Raw genomic sequence first — 17,058 nt, forward strand, 5'->3', positions numbered from 1 at the left:
TTCTGTCAGATAATACTCAGTTTCTTCCTGAAAATGACTGCAATCACAAATTCTTTGGTATTATTCTCTTCATTTAATTTGCTTGCAAGGAAAAAACACAAAAGAGAATGAAGCAAAAATCAAATCATTGATCATTTCACACAAAACTCCAAAAATGGGCCGGACAAAAGTATTGGCACCCTCAGCCTAATACTTGGTTGCACAACCTTTAGCCAAAATAACTGCGAACAACCGCTTCCGGTAACCATCAATGAGTTTCTTACAATGCTCTGCTGGAATTGTAGACCATTCTTCTTTGGCAAACTGCTCCAGGTCCCTGATATTTGAAGGCTGCCTTCTCCAAACTGCCATTTTGAGATCTCTCCACAGGTGTTCTATGGGATTCAGGTCCATTGCTGGCCATCTTAGAAGTCTCCAGTGCTTTCTCTCAAACCATTTTATAGTGCTTTTGGAAGTGTGTTTTGGGTCATTGTCCTGCTGGAAGACCCATGTCCTCTGAGGGAGACCCAGCTTTCTCACACTGGGCCCTACATTATGCTGCAAAATTTGTTGGTAGTCTTCAGACTTCATAATGCCATGCACACGGTCAAGCAGTCCAGTGCCAGAGGCAGCAAAGCAACCCCAAAACATCAGGGAACCTCCGCCATGTTTGACTGTAGGGACCGTGTTCTTTTCTTTGTTGATGCTTTTTCCCAAAAAGCTCTACTTTTGTCTCATCTGACCAGAGAACATTCTTCCAAAACGTTTTAGGCTTTCTCAGGTAAGTTTTGGCAAACTCCAGCCTGGCTTTTTTATGTCTCAGGGTAAGAAGTGGGGTCTTCCTGGGTATCCTACCATACAGTCCCTTTTCATTCAGACGCCGACGGATAGTACGGGTTGACACTGTTGTACCCTCGGACTGCAGGGCAGCTTGAACTTGTTTGGATGTTAGTCAAGGTTCTTTATCCACCATCCGCACAATCTTGCGTTGAAATCTCTTGTCAATTTTTCTTTTCCGTCCACATCTAGGGAGGTTAGCCACAGTGCCATGGGCTTTAAACTTCTTGATGACACTGCGCATGGAAGATACAGGAACATTCAGGTCTTTGGAGATGGACTTGTAGCCTTGAGATTGCTCATGCTTCCTCACAATTTGGTTTCTCAAGTCCTCAGACAGTTCTTTGGTCTTCTTTCTTTTCTCCATGCTCAATGTGGTACACACAAGGACACAGGACAGAGGTTGAGTCAACTTTAATCCATGTTAACTGGCTGCAAGTGTGATTTAGTTATTGCCAACACCTGTTAGGTGCCACAGGTAAGTTACAGGTGCTGTTAATTACACGAATTAGAGAAGCATTACATGATTTTTCAAACAATGCCAATACTTTTGTCCACCCCCTTTTTTAGGTTTGGTGTGGAATTGTATCCAATTTGGCTTTAGGACAATTCTTTTTGTGTTTTTTCATTGAAGACAAATTAAATGAAGATAATAATACCAAAGAATTTGTGATTGCAATCATTTTCAGGAAGAAACTGAGTATTATCTGACAGAATTGCAGGGGTGCCAATACTTTTGGCCACCACTGTATACAACCCCTGGCAAAAATTATGGAATCACCGGGCTCAGAGGATGTTCATTCAATTGTTTAATGTTGTTGAAAAAAAGCAGGCAACTTTAGGGCTTTAAGAAACACTAAAAGAAATCAAGATTAAAAATGTGGTACTCAGTAAGGGTAATTTTTTTCAGACCAAGCAGAGGAATAAAATTATGGAATCACTAAATTCTGAGGAAAAAATTATGGAATCACCCTGTAAATTTTAATTTACAAAACTAACACCTGCATCAAATTAGATCTGCTCGTTAGTCTGCATCTAAAAAGGAGTGTTCACACCTTGGAGAGCTGTTGCACCAAGTGGACTGACATGAATCATGACTCCAACACGAAAGATGTCAATTGAAACAAAGGAGAGGATTATCAAACTCTTAAAAGAAGGTAAATCATCACGCAATGTTGCAAAAGATGTTGGTTGTTCACAGTCAGCTGTGTCTAAAATCTGGACCAAATACAAACAACATGGGAAGGTTGTTAAAGGCTAGCATACTGGTAGACCAAGGAAGACATCAAAGCGTCAAGACGGGAAACTTAAAGCAATATGTCTCCAAAACAGGAAATGCACAACAAAACAAACGAGGAATGAATGGAAGGAAACTGGAGTGAATGTCTGTAACCGAACTGTAAGAAACCGCCTAAAGGAAATGGGATTAACACCACAACAGCAAAAATCAAGGTTACAATGGGCTAAGGAAAAGCAATCGTGGACTGTGAATGACTGGATGAAAGTCATATTCAGTGATGAATCGCGAATCTGCATTGGGCAAGGTGATGATACTGGAACTTTTGTTTGGTGCCGTTCCAATGAGATTTATAAAGATGACTGCATGAAGAGAACATGCAAATTTCCACAGTCATTGATGATATGGGGCTGCATGTCAGGTAAAGGCACTGGGGAGATGGCTGTCATTACATCTTCAATAAATGCCCAAGTTTACATTGATATTTTGGACAGTTTTCTTATCCCATCAATTGAAAGGATGTTTGGGGATGATGACATCATTTTTCAAGATGATAATGCATCCTGCTGTAGAGCAAAAACTGTAAAAACATTCCTTGAAAGAAGACACATAAGGTCAATGTCATGGCCTGCAAATGGTCCGGATCTCAATCCAATTGAAAATCTTTGGTGGAAGTTGAAGAAAATGGTCCATGACAAGGCTCCAACCTGCAAAGCTGATCTGGCAACAGCAATCAGAGAAAGTTGGAGCCAGATTGATGAAGAGTACTGTTTGTCACTCATTAAGTCCATGCCTCATAGACTGCAAGCTGTTATTAAAGCAGAGGTGGTGCAACAAAATACTACTGATGTATTGGAGTGTTCTTTTGTGTGTTTGTTTTTCATGATTCCATAATTTTTTCCTCAGAATTGAGTGATTCCATAATTTTTTCCCTCTGCTTGGTCTGAAAAAAATTACCCTTACTGAGTACCACATTTTTAATCTTGATTTCTTTTAGTGTTTCTTAAAGCCCTAAAGTTGCCATTTGAAATGACTTTAGTTTTGTGCCATGTCTGTGATCTGCTTTTTTTCAACAACATTAAACAACTGAATGAACATCCTCCGAGCCCAGTGATTCCATAATTTTTGCCAGGGGTTGTATACTGTATATGTGTGTACTCTATATAAATATAGCGCTGAAAAGTGAAAGGCATCAAGAAACGTAAAGATCTTTAGTTTGAGACTCAAACACACCATCATCGTTAAAAGGGACCTTACTACCTTAAAAAAAATCAAACAATACTATATAATAATTCACTATTTAAAGGGGGTTGTCTGGGCTGAATACAATCTTAAAAATGCTGTTGTCTTACCCCAGAAAAAGTGTCCCTCTATCTAATTTACCATCCACTGAGTATTGTCAAGTGTAATCTGTATCTAGCAGCAGAGATGCCAGAAGTGGGCAAGTTGGGTCTGAACATTGTCTCACTGCTCCTGCTTTCCTGTGTGTCAAATTGTATACAGGCATAAGAGAGAGGTGGACTTTTAGCTCAGTGAAGACGAGTCATTATACAGTGGGAAGTAAGTGAAAGGTGGTTCCAGCAACTATAGTGCTGGTAGAGTGCTGATGAAGAGGAAGAAGTTACTTACTAAGAAGTCATTTTCATTCTCATTATCACTTATCTAGAAAGCTTGATTACACCAATACTTAGTAATAGGTAAATTTTTCATGCAGTGGAAAGGAGAATAGCAATTCTTGTGGGGACCTCATCCGATGGTATGGGCGGCTACCAACATGGCTATGCAACCCAACTATCATAGAGTCTAGATGCCCGTGTAGTATTCAGTTTCCTTGTCCTGTTTAGGGCACAACCCCTTAAGGATATATTTTAATGGCCCAAACTTATTTTGCCACCATTTTGTTTTCTGTCTTCCTTACTCTTCGGGAAGGTCTCTTTTTTAATTTTTTTAAAAACTGGAAAGTGAAAAGAGTCTAACTACCAAAATACTAAGAGGTTTTGCTGTAGATGTTTTGTCGGCTGTTTATTCCAAACTTTTACTAATGGGCATGCCACCTATTTTAGTCAACAGATGCAAAAAGAATTCACAGGCCAGTGGGCGATAAGTATTGGGTTACTCATGCCCCGGGTTAGGTCCCTGACTATCATGGAGAGCAGATGTCTGGCACTGGACATGCGTGGTCTGCAACTTCTTCATAGTGCACATCTGTACCCCATTAAGGTCAATGACTCTTCACCAAGAACATTTCTAGCCAGATGGTTGTCTGTCCTCGTCGGGAATATAGCACAAGGGCAGAGACAGCATCTTATACACTAAATGTAAAGTATGTACATAGCCCAAGGGCTTCTGATGTAACCATGATGCAGACTAATGCAAGGTGAACGCTCATTCCAGATCTACAGTTTCAGCCAAAAGTTTTGAGGTTAGCACAAATTTTAAGGTTTGCAACATCTTTTTGTCTCTTCTTTCTCTGGTTACTAAAGCACAACTATCAGTATTTCTTAAGTTTGTAAACTTTTTTTGACAAATACATCAAGTTTATGTAACGACTGAAAGTTTACAGTGTTGACCCTTATTTCTCCAAGACTTCTGCCCATCGCTCTAGCAGCTCGATATCATCTTATGGGCCAAATCCTGACTGATGACTGCCCATTCTTGTCTAATCAGTGCTTTGCGTTTCTCACAATTTTTGTTTGTCAACTCACTTTTTGGGGCTTGACCACAAGTTCTCAAGGGGATTGAGATTTGGGAACACAAAATGTCAATCTTTTGTTCACCGAGCCACTTAGTTATCACTTTTGCCTTGGTCTCTATCATGGTGGAAAAAAACATTGCTCATCACCAAATTGCTCCTGGATCACTGAAGGACATTACTCTAGGAGGATGTTTAGATCCCATTGTTTATTCATGGCAGTGATCTTAGTCAAAATTGTAAGTGAGCCCCCTCCATGGATGAGAAGCCCCCACACATGAAGGGTCTCAGGATGCTTTATTGTTGGCAGGACACAGACCTCATGGCAGCGCTCACCTTTTCTTTTCCGGACAATTATTCTTCAATATGTCTGAAATAGTCTGAAAATGAACTGCCGATCAGTGCGGGTCCCAATGGTCGGACCCTCATTGATCAACTTGTTTTTAGTGCACATCTCCTTTAAGAAGATCCCCTTACGGGAAAGTAGGAAAACTTTCAAAAATAGGAATAGACTTTCAAACAAAGTGTAGATGAAACAAGAAATACATTCAGAAACATGAATAGATTCCAGTAGAGGAAAGTATGAAAATGCCAAAAGTGAGAAGCGGTTACCTGCAGAGAAGAATCGAAGAACATCTCTTCAAAAAGTTGATTCACTGCAACGTAGAAAAAAATAAACTTCAAAAGAAAAACAGTAGGAGAAAGTAAAAGAGTTATACTATGCTTTTCACTACCATTACAAAAGGGTACCACGATGTTACACTAGTTGATTATCGTGAGTCCAGCTTCAAAAACCAATGATCAGCTCTTATCGCTGCAGGGAGCCATGTCTGGCCATACTCGGGAATTGGATGGTGGCCATTCACCTGGTTGACCAAGCTCTTTCTACAAAGGAAGAGCTCTTAGTATCCTTCCACACTGACTCATAACCGTGGGTCCCAAGTACGAGACCACTTCTCTATGACATCTATATGCAATAACTAGGGGGTGGAAAGCTTGGCAATTGCCCAGTGCCCCCAATTTCTGTGGGACCCTAAGGAAGAGAACCTTAGGAAAAACCTAAATGCGCCAATGTTTTAGTGGCATAAGGCGGCATTCTTTGGGCTTTAAATTACAGTGTTATGTGGGATATATAGGCAGTATTTTGGGCATTTATATATTTTGCTGCTGTATATTATTTGAGGTACTGTGTGGGGTTGTTTATGGAAGTATTGACTTGGTACTACATGGTGGTATTACATGGACTTTATATGACAGTATAGTCACATTACTATATAGAGGTATTGTGTAGGTTGTATTGACTTGACACTATATGGTGATATTATACAACCTTTATATGACACTATAGTCACATTACTATATAGAGGTATTGTGTATGTTGTATTGACTTGACACTATATGGTGGTATTATACGGCCTTTATACAACAGTATAGGCACATCAATATAGAGGGGGTATTGTATAGGTTGTATTGCTTTGGCTCTATATGGTGGTATTATGTGGTCTTTATATGACAGTCACATCACTATATAGAGGTATTGTGTAGGTTGTATTGTCTTGGCACTATATTATGGTATTATATGGCCTTTATATGACAATCACATCACTATATAGAGGTATTGTGTAGGTTATATTGTCTTGGCTCTATATTATGGTATTATATGGCCTTTATATGACAATCACATCACTATATAGAAGTATTGTGTAGGTTGTATTGCTTTGGCTCTATATTATGGTATTATATGGCCTTTATATGACAGTCACATCACTATATAGAGGTATTGTGTAGGTTGTATTGTCTTGGCACTATATTATGGTATTATATGGCCTTTATATGACAATCACATCACTATATAGAGGTATTGTGTAGGTTGTATTGCTTTGGCTCTATATTATGGTCTTATATGGCCTTTATATGACAGTCACATCACTACATAGAGGTATTGTGTAGGTTGTATTGTCTTGGCACTATATGGTGGTATTATGTGGTCTTTTTATGACAGTATATTCTAATCACTACATGGCGGTATTATGTGGGTTGAATATATCAGTAAAATAGTCAAAAATGACAATGGTGGGGGCTACTTTGCTTTTTGTCCAAAGTCCAGCTTTTTACAGAACAAAAACAGGCATATAGACAGGATAGGTGTATGGATATAGGTTGTTGAGGCAGCGTCTTTACAAGGGTAAGCATAATCCATACATCTTTGTTTGGCGTATAGAAACCTATTGGACAATTTAGGTATTAAAATAGGAGAACAAAGTAGAAAATAGCGATGCAATTTTGATTTTCTTTAATCCACCATCCAATATTAATAGTTGGTGGGTTAAATCTGCAGTAGAACGTGAGTTGGTCTCGCTTCGCTCCTCACCTGTTTGCTGGGCGCTCTGCGGGCCATGTCAGCACTTGCTGAGTCACTTTTGTTTTTTTTTTTTATAAATAAGGAATTTTAACCTGGAATTTTTTGCAAGCCTGCTCCCAGCATTGCTGATAAACAAACCTTGAGTGAATTCCTTCGATTCTGTCTGCCTGGATGGACACACATACTGGCGTGATACCAAAACTCACTGCACGAGGGTCACAGCTCATACTACGGCTCTGTGAATGTGGCTGTCTGAACCTGATAAAGCCTTTGTCTGCTATGTCCTAGGCCGGTCTCACACATCCAGAAAAAACGGTACCGGAGATATCCGTGTCCTGTGTGCCGCATCAGGGTGACACGGACCGGTGCCTGGGAATCAGCGCTACAGTTAGTGCTGTTCCCAAGCGCCGGGTGATGAACGCTGCCCTCATCATGGTTTCCTGCCTAGAATGTTAGAGTTGGAGGGGACCTCCAGGGTCCTCGTGTCCATCCCCCTGCTCATTGCAGGAGTCACTAAACCATCTCAGACAGATGTCTGTCCAGCCTCTGTTTGAAGACTTCCATTGAAGGAGAACTCGCCACCTCTCGTGGCCGCCTGTTCCACTCATTGATCACCCTAACTGTCAAAAAGTTTTTTCTACTATCTAATCTGTATCTTCTCCCTTTCAGTTTCATCCCATTGCTTCTCGTGTTTCTATATGCAAATGAGAATAAGGATGATCCCTCTACAGTGTGACAGCCCTTCAGATATTTGTAGACAGCTATTAAGTCTCCTCTTCTTTTTTGCAAGCTAAACATTCCTAGATCCTTTAACTGTTCCTCGTAGGACATAGTTTGCAGTCTGCTCACCATTCTTGTCGCTGTTCTCTGAACTTGCTCCAGTTTTTTCATGTCTTTTTTAAAATGTGGTGCCCAGAACTGGACACAGTATTCCGGATGAGGTCTGGGCCAAGGAGGAGTAGAGGGGGATAATTCCTTCATGTGATTAGACTCTATGCTTCTCTTAATACAACCCAGGACTGTGTTTACCTTTTTTGCTGCTGCATCACACTGTTGACTCATGTGCAGTCTGTGATCTGTTAGTATACTAACACGTGCTGTTCCTTAGTTCTATTCCTCCCATTCTGTAGATGTAATTTTCGTTTTTCTTGTCCAGATGTAGAATCTTACATTTCTTCCTGTTAAATACCATTCTATTAGTCGCTGCCAATTGTTCAAGCTTATCGAGATCCTTCTGAATTCTTTCTTTGTCTTCTCTAGTGTTAGCTATCTTTGTACATCTGCAAATTTGATTTGTTTACCTTCAGTTCCCTTATCTAGATCATTTATAAAAATGTTGAACAACTCAGGGCCCAGGACAGAGCCTTTTGGTACCCCACTTGAAACACTCTTCCAATTGGAAGTGCAACCACTTATTACCACTCTTTGAGTACGATCACTGAGCCAGTTATGAATCCATCTAACGAATAGTCATTATGTACTGACACACATAGACTAGGATCACACGACCGTTTTTCTCTCATCTGAGAAAATCGGTTTGATTATACTAATCACACTCTTATAAGAGTTTGATCCGATTTTGGAATGTGGAGAAGAAGAAAAAAAAATTCTCCATCTTTTCCATTCTGTCAGTCCATGGAAATCGGACTGCACTCAGATTTTTTTCTCGGACCCATAGACATGAATGGCCGAGTGCAATTGAATAAGCGGATGCAACTCGTGCATCAAAGAATAACATGGGGGCGAGTGTTATCCGTCCAAACAACGGATAGCACTCGTTCGATTTTTACAGTCTTGTGCATGAGTCCTTGCAGTCATAGGGAACAGACTAATTATCCAATTGTGGGACTGGTCAGGAATGGTAATTGGTATCACAGTCACGATTTTGGAACATGGAATATCCCTTCCTTTTAGACGCAGGGATATTACCTATGGATAAAAGAGAAGAAGGGGACCTCCGAATGTAACATTCCACTGCAAGAGGGTATTGATCTGGGGGATCAGCGGGGACCATGCATTATATTGGTGACCTATAGAATTCAATGGCATGGCATTTAGAGAGTGTTAATTCTCAGTGTTAAAAAATTGGGGTGAAGTTTGTTGTTCCAGTGGAGTAGCCTGTCTGATTATGCGGGTAGAGCAGCACAGAGTATTTGCAGCTTCATGGGAGGCAGTGGCCACTCGTATGATTTGTTTCTGATAGACAGGACAGTGTTGTACATTACTGGGCGAGTGACACGAGATTGGGAAGTAAAATGGAGGCATAGGCTAAGTGTTAGACTGCGGAAAAAGTTGGCAATTGTAATGTGAAGTTGTATTTACCTTTTTTAATGTCTTTTATGGTCATAAATGTATATCATTTTGTTTATCGACTTAACAGAGCAGCAGAGGGTGATGTTACTGAGCAGCTCACCCACTGTGGTGAAGAAGTACTTCCCGATACCAGTGGAGCATTTAGAAGATGAGGTGCGGATCCGGTCGGCGGATGATGGGAAGCTCTTCAGAGAGGAGTACAATGTGAGTCTGTGGGGAGGACACTGACATTTTGCTTTACAGTCTGTGCTGGAAAATCGCCAATCACAGCAGATCTCTTCATATCAGATTTCCTTTTTTTCTGCAGAGCTAAAGTGAGTTTTAACTTCCTTTTCATTTTCCTGCAGATCCATGTATAACGGCATAGCCCTATTCATAGTGCCACACACTTTCCACACGTCATATATTCGTTTCCTGCTCGCATACTTATCAATAGTTTTTGTTAAAAGGTCGGGGGGGTTATATATTTTGCATGTGACAGACCATTTTAAGGAATTTATGGGCTACGACTTAAAGGATATATTCCAAAATTAGAAGTCTCCCCCCTTCCTTTCCATAGGATTATAATAAGAATTATAGCTCTGGTCCCCTGATGAAGCCTGTATAGGCGAAACTAGTTTGGGGGAGCTGTATATGTTTCATCAGCAGTACCTGTGAGAATGAAATGGATATATCTATAAAGTGCTACATAGATCTATGGATTGCAGCCATGATTATTCTAGGGAAATCTCAATACACAAAAGGAGATTGATTAGAAGTAGCTGATAGTGAGGTGTTCCAAAGCTGGGAAATCCTCCTGTATGTGGATATAATACAGGTCCACTGTAGTAGTTTTAAACATAGACCACTTTTAAATGAAAATTAATAGAAGTTAGTTCTTAGTGCATCCCTTATATTGGGTCTATTTACCCTTTGGGTAATATGATCTGACACTTGGATCAATATCGACAGTGTAAATCTATGGGTCCATGAAAAGTTCGGATTGCACTCGGATGCCATCTAAGTACGGTCCAATTGAATAGAGAAGGTGGAAAAACTTATTTTTTTCTCTCCATGAACGAGAAAAACTAATACACTCGGACTAAATTCTGATGAAAATAATTGTTCCCCTTTTCTCGTATGTGAAAGAAAATGTCTGAATGAGGCCTAAATGGGAGTGTTGTAAATATGACGCGCCCCCTGGGCCGTGGGGTATTCGGTGCCGGGCCGGTCGGTGCAGGGGATGTCACAGTGGCGGTGACCCAGTCCGTGACCCAGAGCGGTCAATAAAAATGGGATTATAGTTTTTATAGTTTATGTTTGTGACGCCACCTGTGGTATGCGGCTATATGGAGCCGCCGCTGTGGTGCAGATCCTCTGGAGCTGATGGTGACGCAGCAGAGTTGGTTCAGCTCTCCACAGGTAGAGCTTAGCTCCAGGGCAGTGTATGATGATTTTGGGAGGTAGCAGTTGTTGGTGCTGTGTAGTGCAGGGCTGGTGATGGCGCAGCAATAATTCTAGGACACAGTGGGGTGCAGTCTTCAAGGTGTACTCACACTTATTACGCTGCTCCAGGTTACAACTGCCAGATTATAACCGCCTACGTCGTCTTGCGTTCACCAAGGAAAGGGGTTCAGCAATCTCTCAAGTAACTCAGGAGTACTTAAACAGGACCCCGTTCTATGTGCCTTCCTCGGTCGTCTTCCTGCGCTGGCTCTCACCCTCCTGCCCTGCGCCTCACAATCAGTGTCCCAAGCCAGTAGCCTCGGATCTTGGCGGGCGACCTGCAGTCCCCTGGACCCTATGCAGCCACCTTTTCGGCAATGTAATTGTGGTGGTTGGCAGCTGCACCTTGCAAGTACAGCAGCCTCCGATTATCTAGCTGAGCCTTGTAGTTCTCCACTAATTCAGGGGCCGGTCCCCTCTGCAGCCTGATCCCTCCACGTCCTTGTAGATTCGGGCGCACGGGTGGCATCCGCACTTCCCGTGCCCCTAGGATCCCCTCTGTTCCTCTTGTAGCCTTCCCGGCTCCCTTCCTCTTCAGCCTTTCCTCCTGGGCCTCTCCATCTAGGCCCGCTCCTCCTGAGCAGAGCTCCTGCAGAGCTCCTGCTCCTCTCACTGTCCTCCTCTGACTGAACTGTCTGCTTCTAGATGGTTCCATCCCTTCTCATACTCCTACTGAAGTGCTCCCCTGATCTACTTCCTCCACCCACACCCACTCAATGGTTCCGCCCTCCAGCCAGGGACCAGGGACTGTGCTCTCCCTTAGGAGCAATCTCACCCTTTCCTCTGAAGTGGAGTGTAATGGATGCAGGTGTTAGGGTTCCGGGCAGTACTCCTTCCTTACCTGAGAGTGAGATACTACACCTCTGGGTGAGATGCAATACCTCTGTGGCGACTGAACCTTCAGGGGCGCCACAAGAACTGCTGATGCGGTGGGAATGAATAATGTGTGGTGCAGATCCATTAAATATCAAATATGTAAAACTGTAACAGTCACAAGAATAATTAGTTTTTTTTTTCTTCTACAGTCGTTACAATCTGGGAATTTTCAAGGAACCTTTGAAGTGGCCAATAGGGAAGAAAACAAGGAAAACAACAGATACCCCAATATCCTGCCCTGTAAGTCTCATCTGTAAGACAGAGCCGCTTACTTATGTTTTCCGTGTGACATGTGCTCAGTTATCAACTGTTTGTAAAAAGATGATTGATAAATGTTTGCATTATTTTTTTTTTCTAATGCTGGACCCCTCTTTATTCAGGTCTATCAGGTGCCATATATGTAAGACCGCACTCGAGAATCTATTTGGTTTATTTGTGGTTTACAGTTACTAGAGCCTTACTGTAAATAAATCGTGAGAATCTTTTCTTTTAACATGGCTGCCAATGTGAAGCAGAGCTGCAGTGTAAAGCATGGCAAACATAATATCAACAATGATTTGTTTTATTTAGTATTAGTTCTGCCCTAGTGCAACTCAAGCTGAACAAAATAAATAGTGCTTTCCCTCTTTCAGCGAAAAGGAAAAAAAGTGGGCGGCAAATAAATTAAATATGGCTGACGGTGTCATCGGTCAACATGGTACTACATGTCCCAGAAACTGAAGGGGAAAAAAGCCTTGGCATACACTGTCAGCCGAACTCTTGTTAAACTGACAAGACCCCTCTTTTACAGTTCAGAGTGCATGTATGTTCTCAATGTCTCAATGGGGAGGGGGGGTTAATCATTTTTTATGACTAGACAAAAAAAAAAAAAATCAGGCATGTTGACATCGAACTGCCCGATCCAATTGCCCGACCCTTTATTTCCCTGCCAGAAAGGCATAGTAGGAAATCCCCCATATAGATTAGATGGTCATCTGGTTCCACTCTGTGTGGCCAGCTGTTTTTAATGTGCAGAGCTTAGCTTGAGGGGGCAGGGCTGTTTACTATTATTTACTACAGAATATAGCATAAATTATAGTGGAAATCTATGGTGGCGCAGAGGCTGCACAGAATGCGTTGAATCGATTTAGAGGCAGTGTCTGGTATGAGAGGGAGTGCAAAAGCTGACGGACACAGCCCAAAGAACGAATACAGGTTATACCCAAAGAAAAAAGTTTTCTCCTTAGCAAACCCAAATTGCATCCTGCTCTCCTGACATGTCTGCTTTGTCAAATAAATGCATTACCCTAAAATAACATTTCTGGTGCATTTTTGCATAATGCTGTTCTATAGTTCTTCCTGGAACTGGATGAAAAAAAATGACACCTGGTTGTTCGCAACTGGGGGAGACAATCAGTGCTGATTAGAGTTGAAGGAATAACTTTGCAGGACCCTTGTCCAGCGGCCACCTTAGTAGTCACATAACCTTGCAAACTGCCTCCTTCCTGCAGGAATCCCTCCCCGTCTTCTGATTTATAGGCTCGATACAATGTCATTGTTGCAGTGTTAGATGACGTTGCACCTATCCTACAAATCAGAAGAGGGGTTAGGGATGCATTGATTAAAGAGGTTGTCCACTGCTTTCTCATTGATGACCTATCCTTAGGATAGGTCATCAGTGTCTGATCGGTGGGGGTCCGGCACCCGTCATCCCCGCCAGTCAGCTGTTCTTGGTTTCGGCGGCGCCTGCAGGGAACTGCAGATCCGTCTCCTATTGATTTGAATAGGAAGCGGATATGTAGTACCCTGCCGCGGCCACTATCAGGAGACTGAGCAGCTCCGAAATCGAGCAGTTCCGGTCGGCGCCGCTGACACCGAGAACAGTTGATCGGCGGGGGTATCGGACCCCGACCGATCAGACATTGATCCAATGAAAAAGTAGTGGATAATCTCTTTAATAGTATCAAGCTTTAATGAGACACAACCCATTGACCAGAAGAATGGTGACACCCAGTTATCAGTTTTCACATATTTCCAGGAAGGATAACAGAGGAATAGATTTTTAAGAAAAGATAACTTAGAATTTAAATTTAATGGAGAATACAAGTATTTCCTGAAAAGAGATGTCGAAAAAGAATTTCAGGAATCATGGAGCTGATTGCAAGGGCTTATTCTGACCTCCGATTTCCTCCCGTACAAGAAGAACGGACGGTTTATTTTCATCGGACTCAGATCAGACTTTGATCAGAGCAAGGTCTGAGTGTCATCAGTTTTTCACAGACGTGGAGAAAATCAAAAAAAGTTTCTCCAACTTCTCCTTTCTGACGGTCCGTGAAAATTGGACTGCACTTGGACGTCATCTGATTTTTTCATGGACCCATGGATGTGCATTGCTGATTTTGATCTGACTCTGATCAAAATCGGACATGTGAACAGCCACATTAGACTATCACAGGTACGAGTGCTATCCGTGAAAACCACGGATGGTGCTTGTACGAGAAAATCGGACGTCTGAATGAGACCTAAGTGTGTTTTTTGTAGGTGTTACATCTTAATAGGGAGAAGTCATTATCCCGGGTTTAGTGATCTCAGTCCATACAGGCATTTAATGTTCTTGTGGTGATAAAAATGTAGAAAATGTTCTGGCAGTTGTAGACGGAGTTGGCAAAGTCACAGGAATCCTTAGAGCATATTCTTACTTGTCTATGTAAACAGGCCGTCTTCTCCAGAGAATGTCTTATAATATCATCTGGTGTTTCCCAAGAACAATCAGATCAGTTCTTGAAGATAAAAAAATATATATAGTGAGGAGAAGGCGATAAATCCTTGTGCTTCACAGTAAGGAGGTGTTCACACAGAGGTTTTTGATGTGGATTTTGCAGCAGATTCTTCTCCAAACTCCACTTGAAGAACTTCTTTAAAACAGTCTTTGAATGAGCGTCCGATTGACTTCAATGGGATAACGCTTGTAGCGCACATGGTGCTGTTTTTCTTAAGTGAAAAAAGAGGCAATATGTCCATTCTTGAGTTGTTTCTGGTTGAAAAAAAGCACAAAAAATGTGAAAAACAGCCGCATGCATAAAAACAGTGTTAAAATATGCATAAAACAATGTGATGTTAAGCAATTTTTTAACATGGAAAATAATCAGCGTGAACATAAAAACCACGTGAAAAATGACTTCAAATACTCTTTGAATTCTCTTTACAGACTTTCCATAAGGGGCATCAAGTTACATCTCTGCTCTCAAATAAGACAAGGCAGCATTGTACTAACTGAAGGGGGTTTACACTGAAGCCCCCCATACACATCAGACTGTCTGTTGATTTCGCTGATGTCAGCATGTTCGGCTGCCATTTTTGGAGGACTTTAAGGGAATCTGTCACCAGATTTTTGCCATCTAATATGATAGCAGTATAATGTAGAGTGAGAGACCCTAATTCCAGCGATATGTCACTTACTGGGCTGCTTGTTGTAGTTTTGATAAAATCCCTGTTTTATCAGCAGGAGATTATCACTAGAGGACTAGTAACCTGCTGTCAGGTAGTCCTCCATAGTCATTAGCACAGTTTAACCCCGCCCCCACCACTGATTGGCTGCTCTCTGCTCGTGTGCAGAGAAAACTGCCAATAAGTGGTGTGGGCGGGGTTATACAGAGCTCAGCATTTAGAGAACTGTTAGACTTGCAGATAAAACTGTGATTTCATCAAAATGACAGCAAGCAGCCCAGTAAGTGATACATCGAATCAGGGTCTCTGTCTCCACATTATGCTGTTCTTAGATGATGTAGCAAATACCTGGTGACAGATTCCCTTTAAAAGGCGTTGTCCAGCATTAGGTTACAAGTCTGCAGTCACTCTATGTGACTACAGGCCTGTGAGTCCTCACATCGCATTCACTGTGAGGGCTGTCAGGATTCTCCAGTCTAGTGCCGGGAGAGGTGGGCACGTGACTGCAAGTATGTGATTTGCATACATGCAGTTACATGCCGACTAGACGTGCACGGCCTCGCTCAATACGGCATCGGGAGCCGTGGGCACGTGACCGCAAGTATGCAATTTGCATACATGCAGTCACATGCCGACTAGAACTACGCTGGATACGTCTAGTCGGAATGTGGCCAGAAGTATGTAGATTGCTTACTTGTGGTCACTTGGCCACACGCTCTTGGCGCCAGCAGATGAGAATCCTGACAGTGCACACGCTACGAGGATTCACAGGTTTGCAGTCACATAGCGTGCACTGTGAGTGCTGTCAGGATTCTCCAGGCTAGTGCCGGGAGCGGTGGGCACGTGACTGCAAGTATGTGATTTGCATACACAACTGCAGAGTGACTTGCATAGAGTGACTGCAGACTTGTACCCCAAAGCTTGTACCCCAAGGCGGACTTGTACCCCATTCCTTTAAGTATGGAGGGCTCCATAATGAAATCCGTAACTAATCACCTGAAACGTGCCTTTTATTGGGTCCATAGAAACAAAGAAGTGAATACTCTCTCTCTTGATGAAATTAATAACTCCCTTGGCGTGACCATATGTTGTGGCTTCACCCTTCCACCCTGAGATCGGCATTATGACTAGTGCTGTAAAGTCTTACATAATTTTGTAATGCAATTTTCCAATGTATTATTCTGGTATCATTTTTTTTTTTCCAAGATCTTTGCTTCCTGTCATAGAAAACAAACATCAATTGTTTTCAAGATCTCTGCTTGCTGTCATTGAATTGAAAAACTTCATTGTGTACTTCCAGCTGATACAAATCTGTCCTGGTCGTGTAATGAACAAATAAGTGTTACCAATAAATGTATCAATTACGCCACATTTTCTGATAAAAGCTGACATCTGATTGTTTGATTTCCTTTTGTAAATAAATCAGGTTTCATTCTGTAGAAAGTTCTATAAAGTTAGTCATTGCTTCTCTTCTCTCATCAGACGACCACTCCAGAGTTGTGCTGACAGCAGCTGATGGATCCGTATGTTCAGACTACATTAACGCCTCATACATAGATGTAAGAGCCGAGTCTCCCATCTGTTTCATACACTCTGTGTTCTTTTCGGTCTCTGCTCACTTTCTTGGCACAGCTGACGCGTTTCGCAATGTTTGTTCCTTTCATTTCAGGGCTACAGAGAGAAGAATAAGTTCATAGCGGCTCAAGGTAGGAACGTGTGGTATGTGTATAAGGCATCGGGGCTCTGCTGCTGCTACATTCTTATACAAAGTACATGCTAAAAAAATTTTGTAAAGCAGAAAAAAGAGATTTTTTAAAAAAATTATTCCATGAACAGCGCCACTATTGTCCA

The 17,058-nt window shown here is 41.9% G+C and overlaps 1 protein-coding gene across 3 annotated transcripts in view; it reads left to right on the forward strand.

Annotated features, from left to right (window-relative positions):
* The window catches only part of PTPRE (protein tyrosine phosphatase receptor type E), a 214,231-nt gene that overhangs the window by 147,064 nt on the left and 50,109 nt on the right, over window positions 1-17,058 (forward strand). For all 3 annotated transcript variants that reach the window (XR_012322091.1, XR_012322090.1, XM_073685061.1), the window contains exons 5-8: window positions 9,488-9,624; window positions 11,931-12,021; window positions 16,690-16,766; window positions 16,877-16,913. Coding sequence is in view for 1 of the 3 variants with exons in the window: in XM_073685061.1 (XP_073541162.1) it covers window positions 9,488-9,624; window positions 11,931-12,021; window positions 16,690-16,766; window positions 16,877-16,913 (342 nt within the window). In the remaining 2 variants the exon portion in view is untranslated. The remainder of the gene's footprint in view (window positions 1-9,487; window positions 9,625-11,930; window positions 12,022-16,689; window positions 16,767-16,876; window positions 16,914-17,058) is intronic.

Source organism: Phyllobates terribilis, unplaced genomic scaffold, assembly GCF_046119375.1.
Source record: "Phyllobates terribilis strain yellow unplaced genomic scaffold, ASM4611937v1 Scaffold_5__5_contigs__length_657084704, whole genome shotgun sequence".
Lineage (NCBI taxonomy): Eukaryota > Metazoa > Chordata > Amphibia > Anura > Dendrobatidae > Phyllobates > Phyllobates terribilis.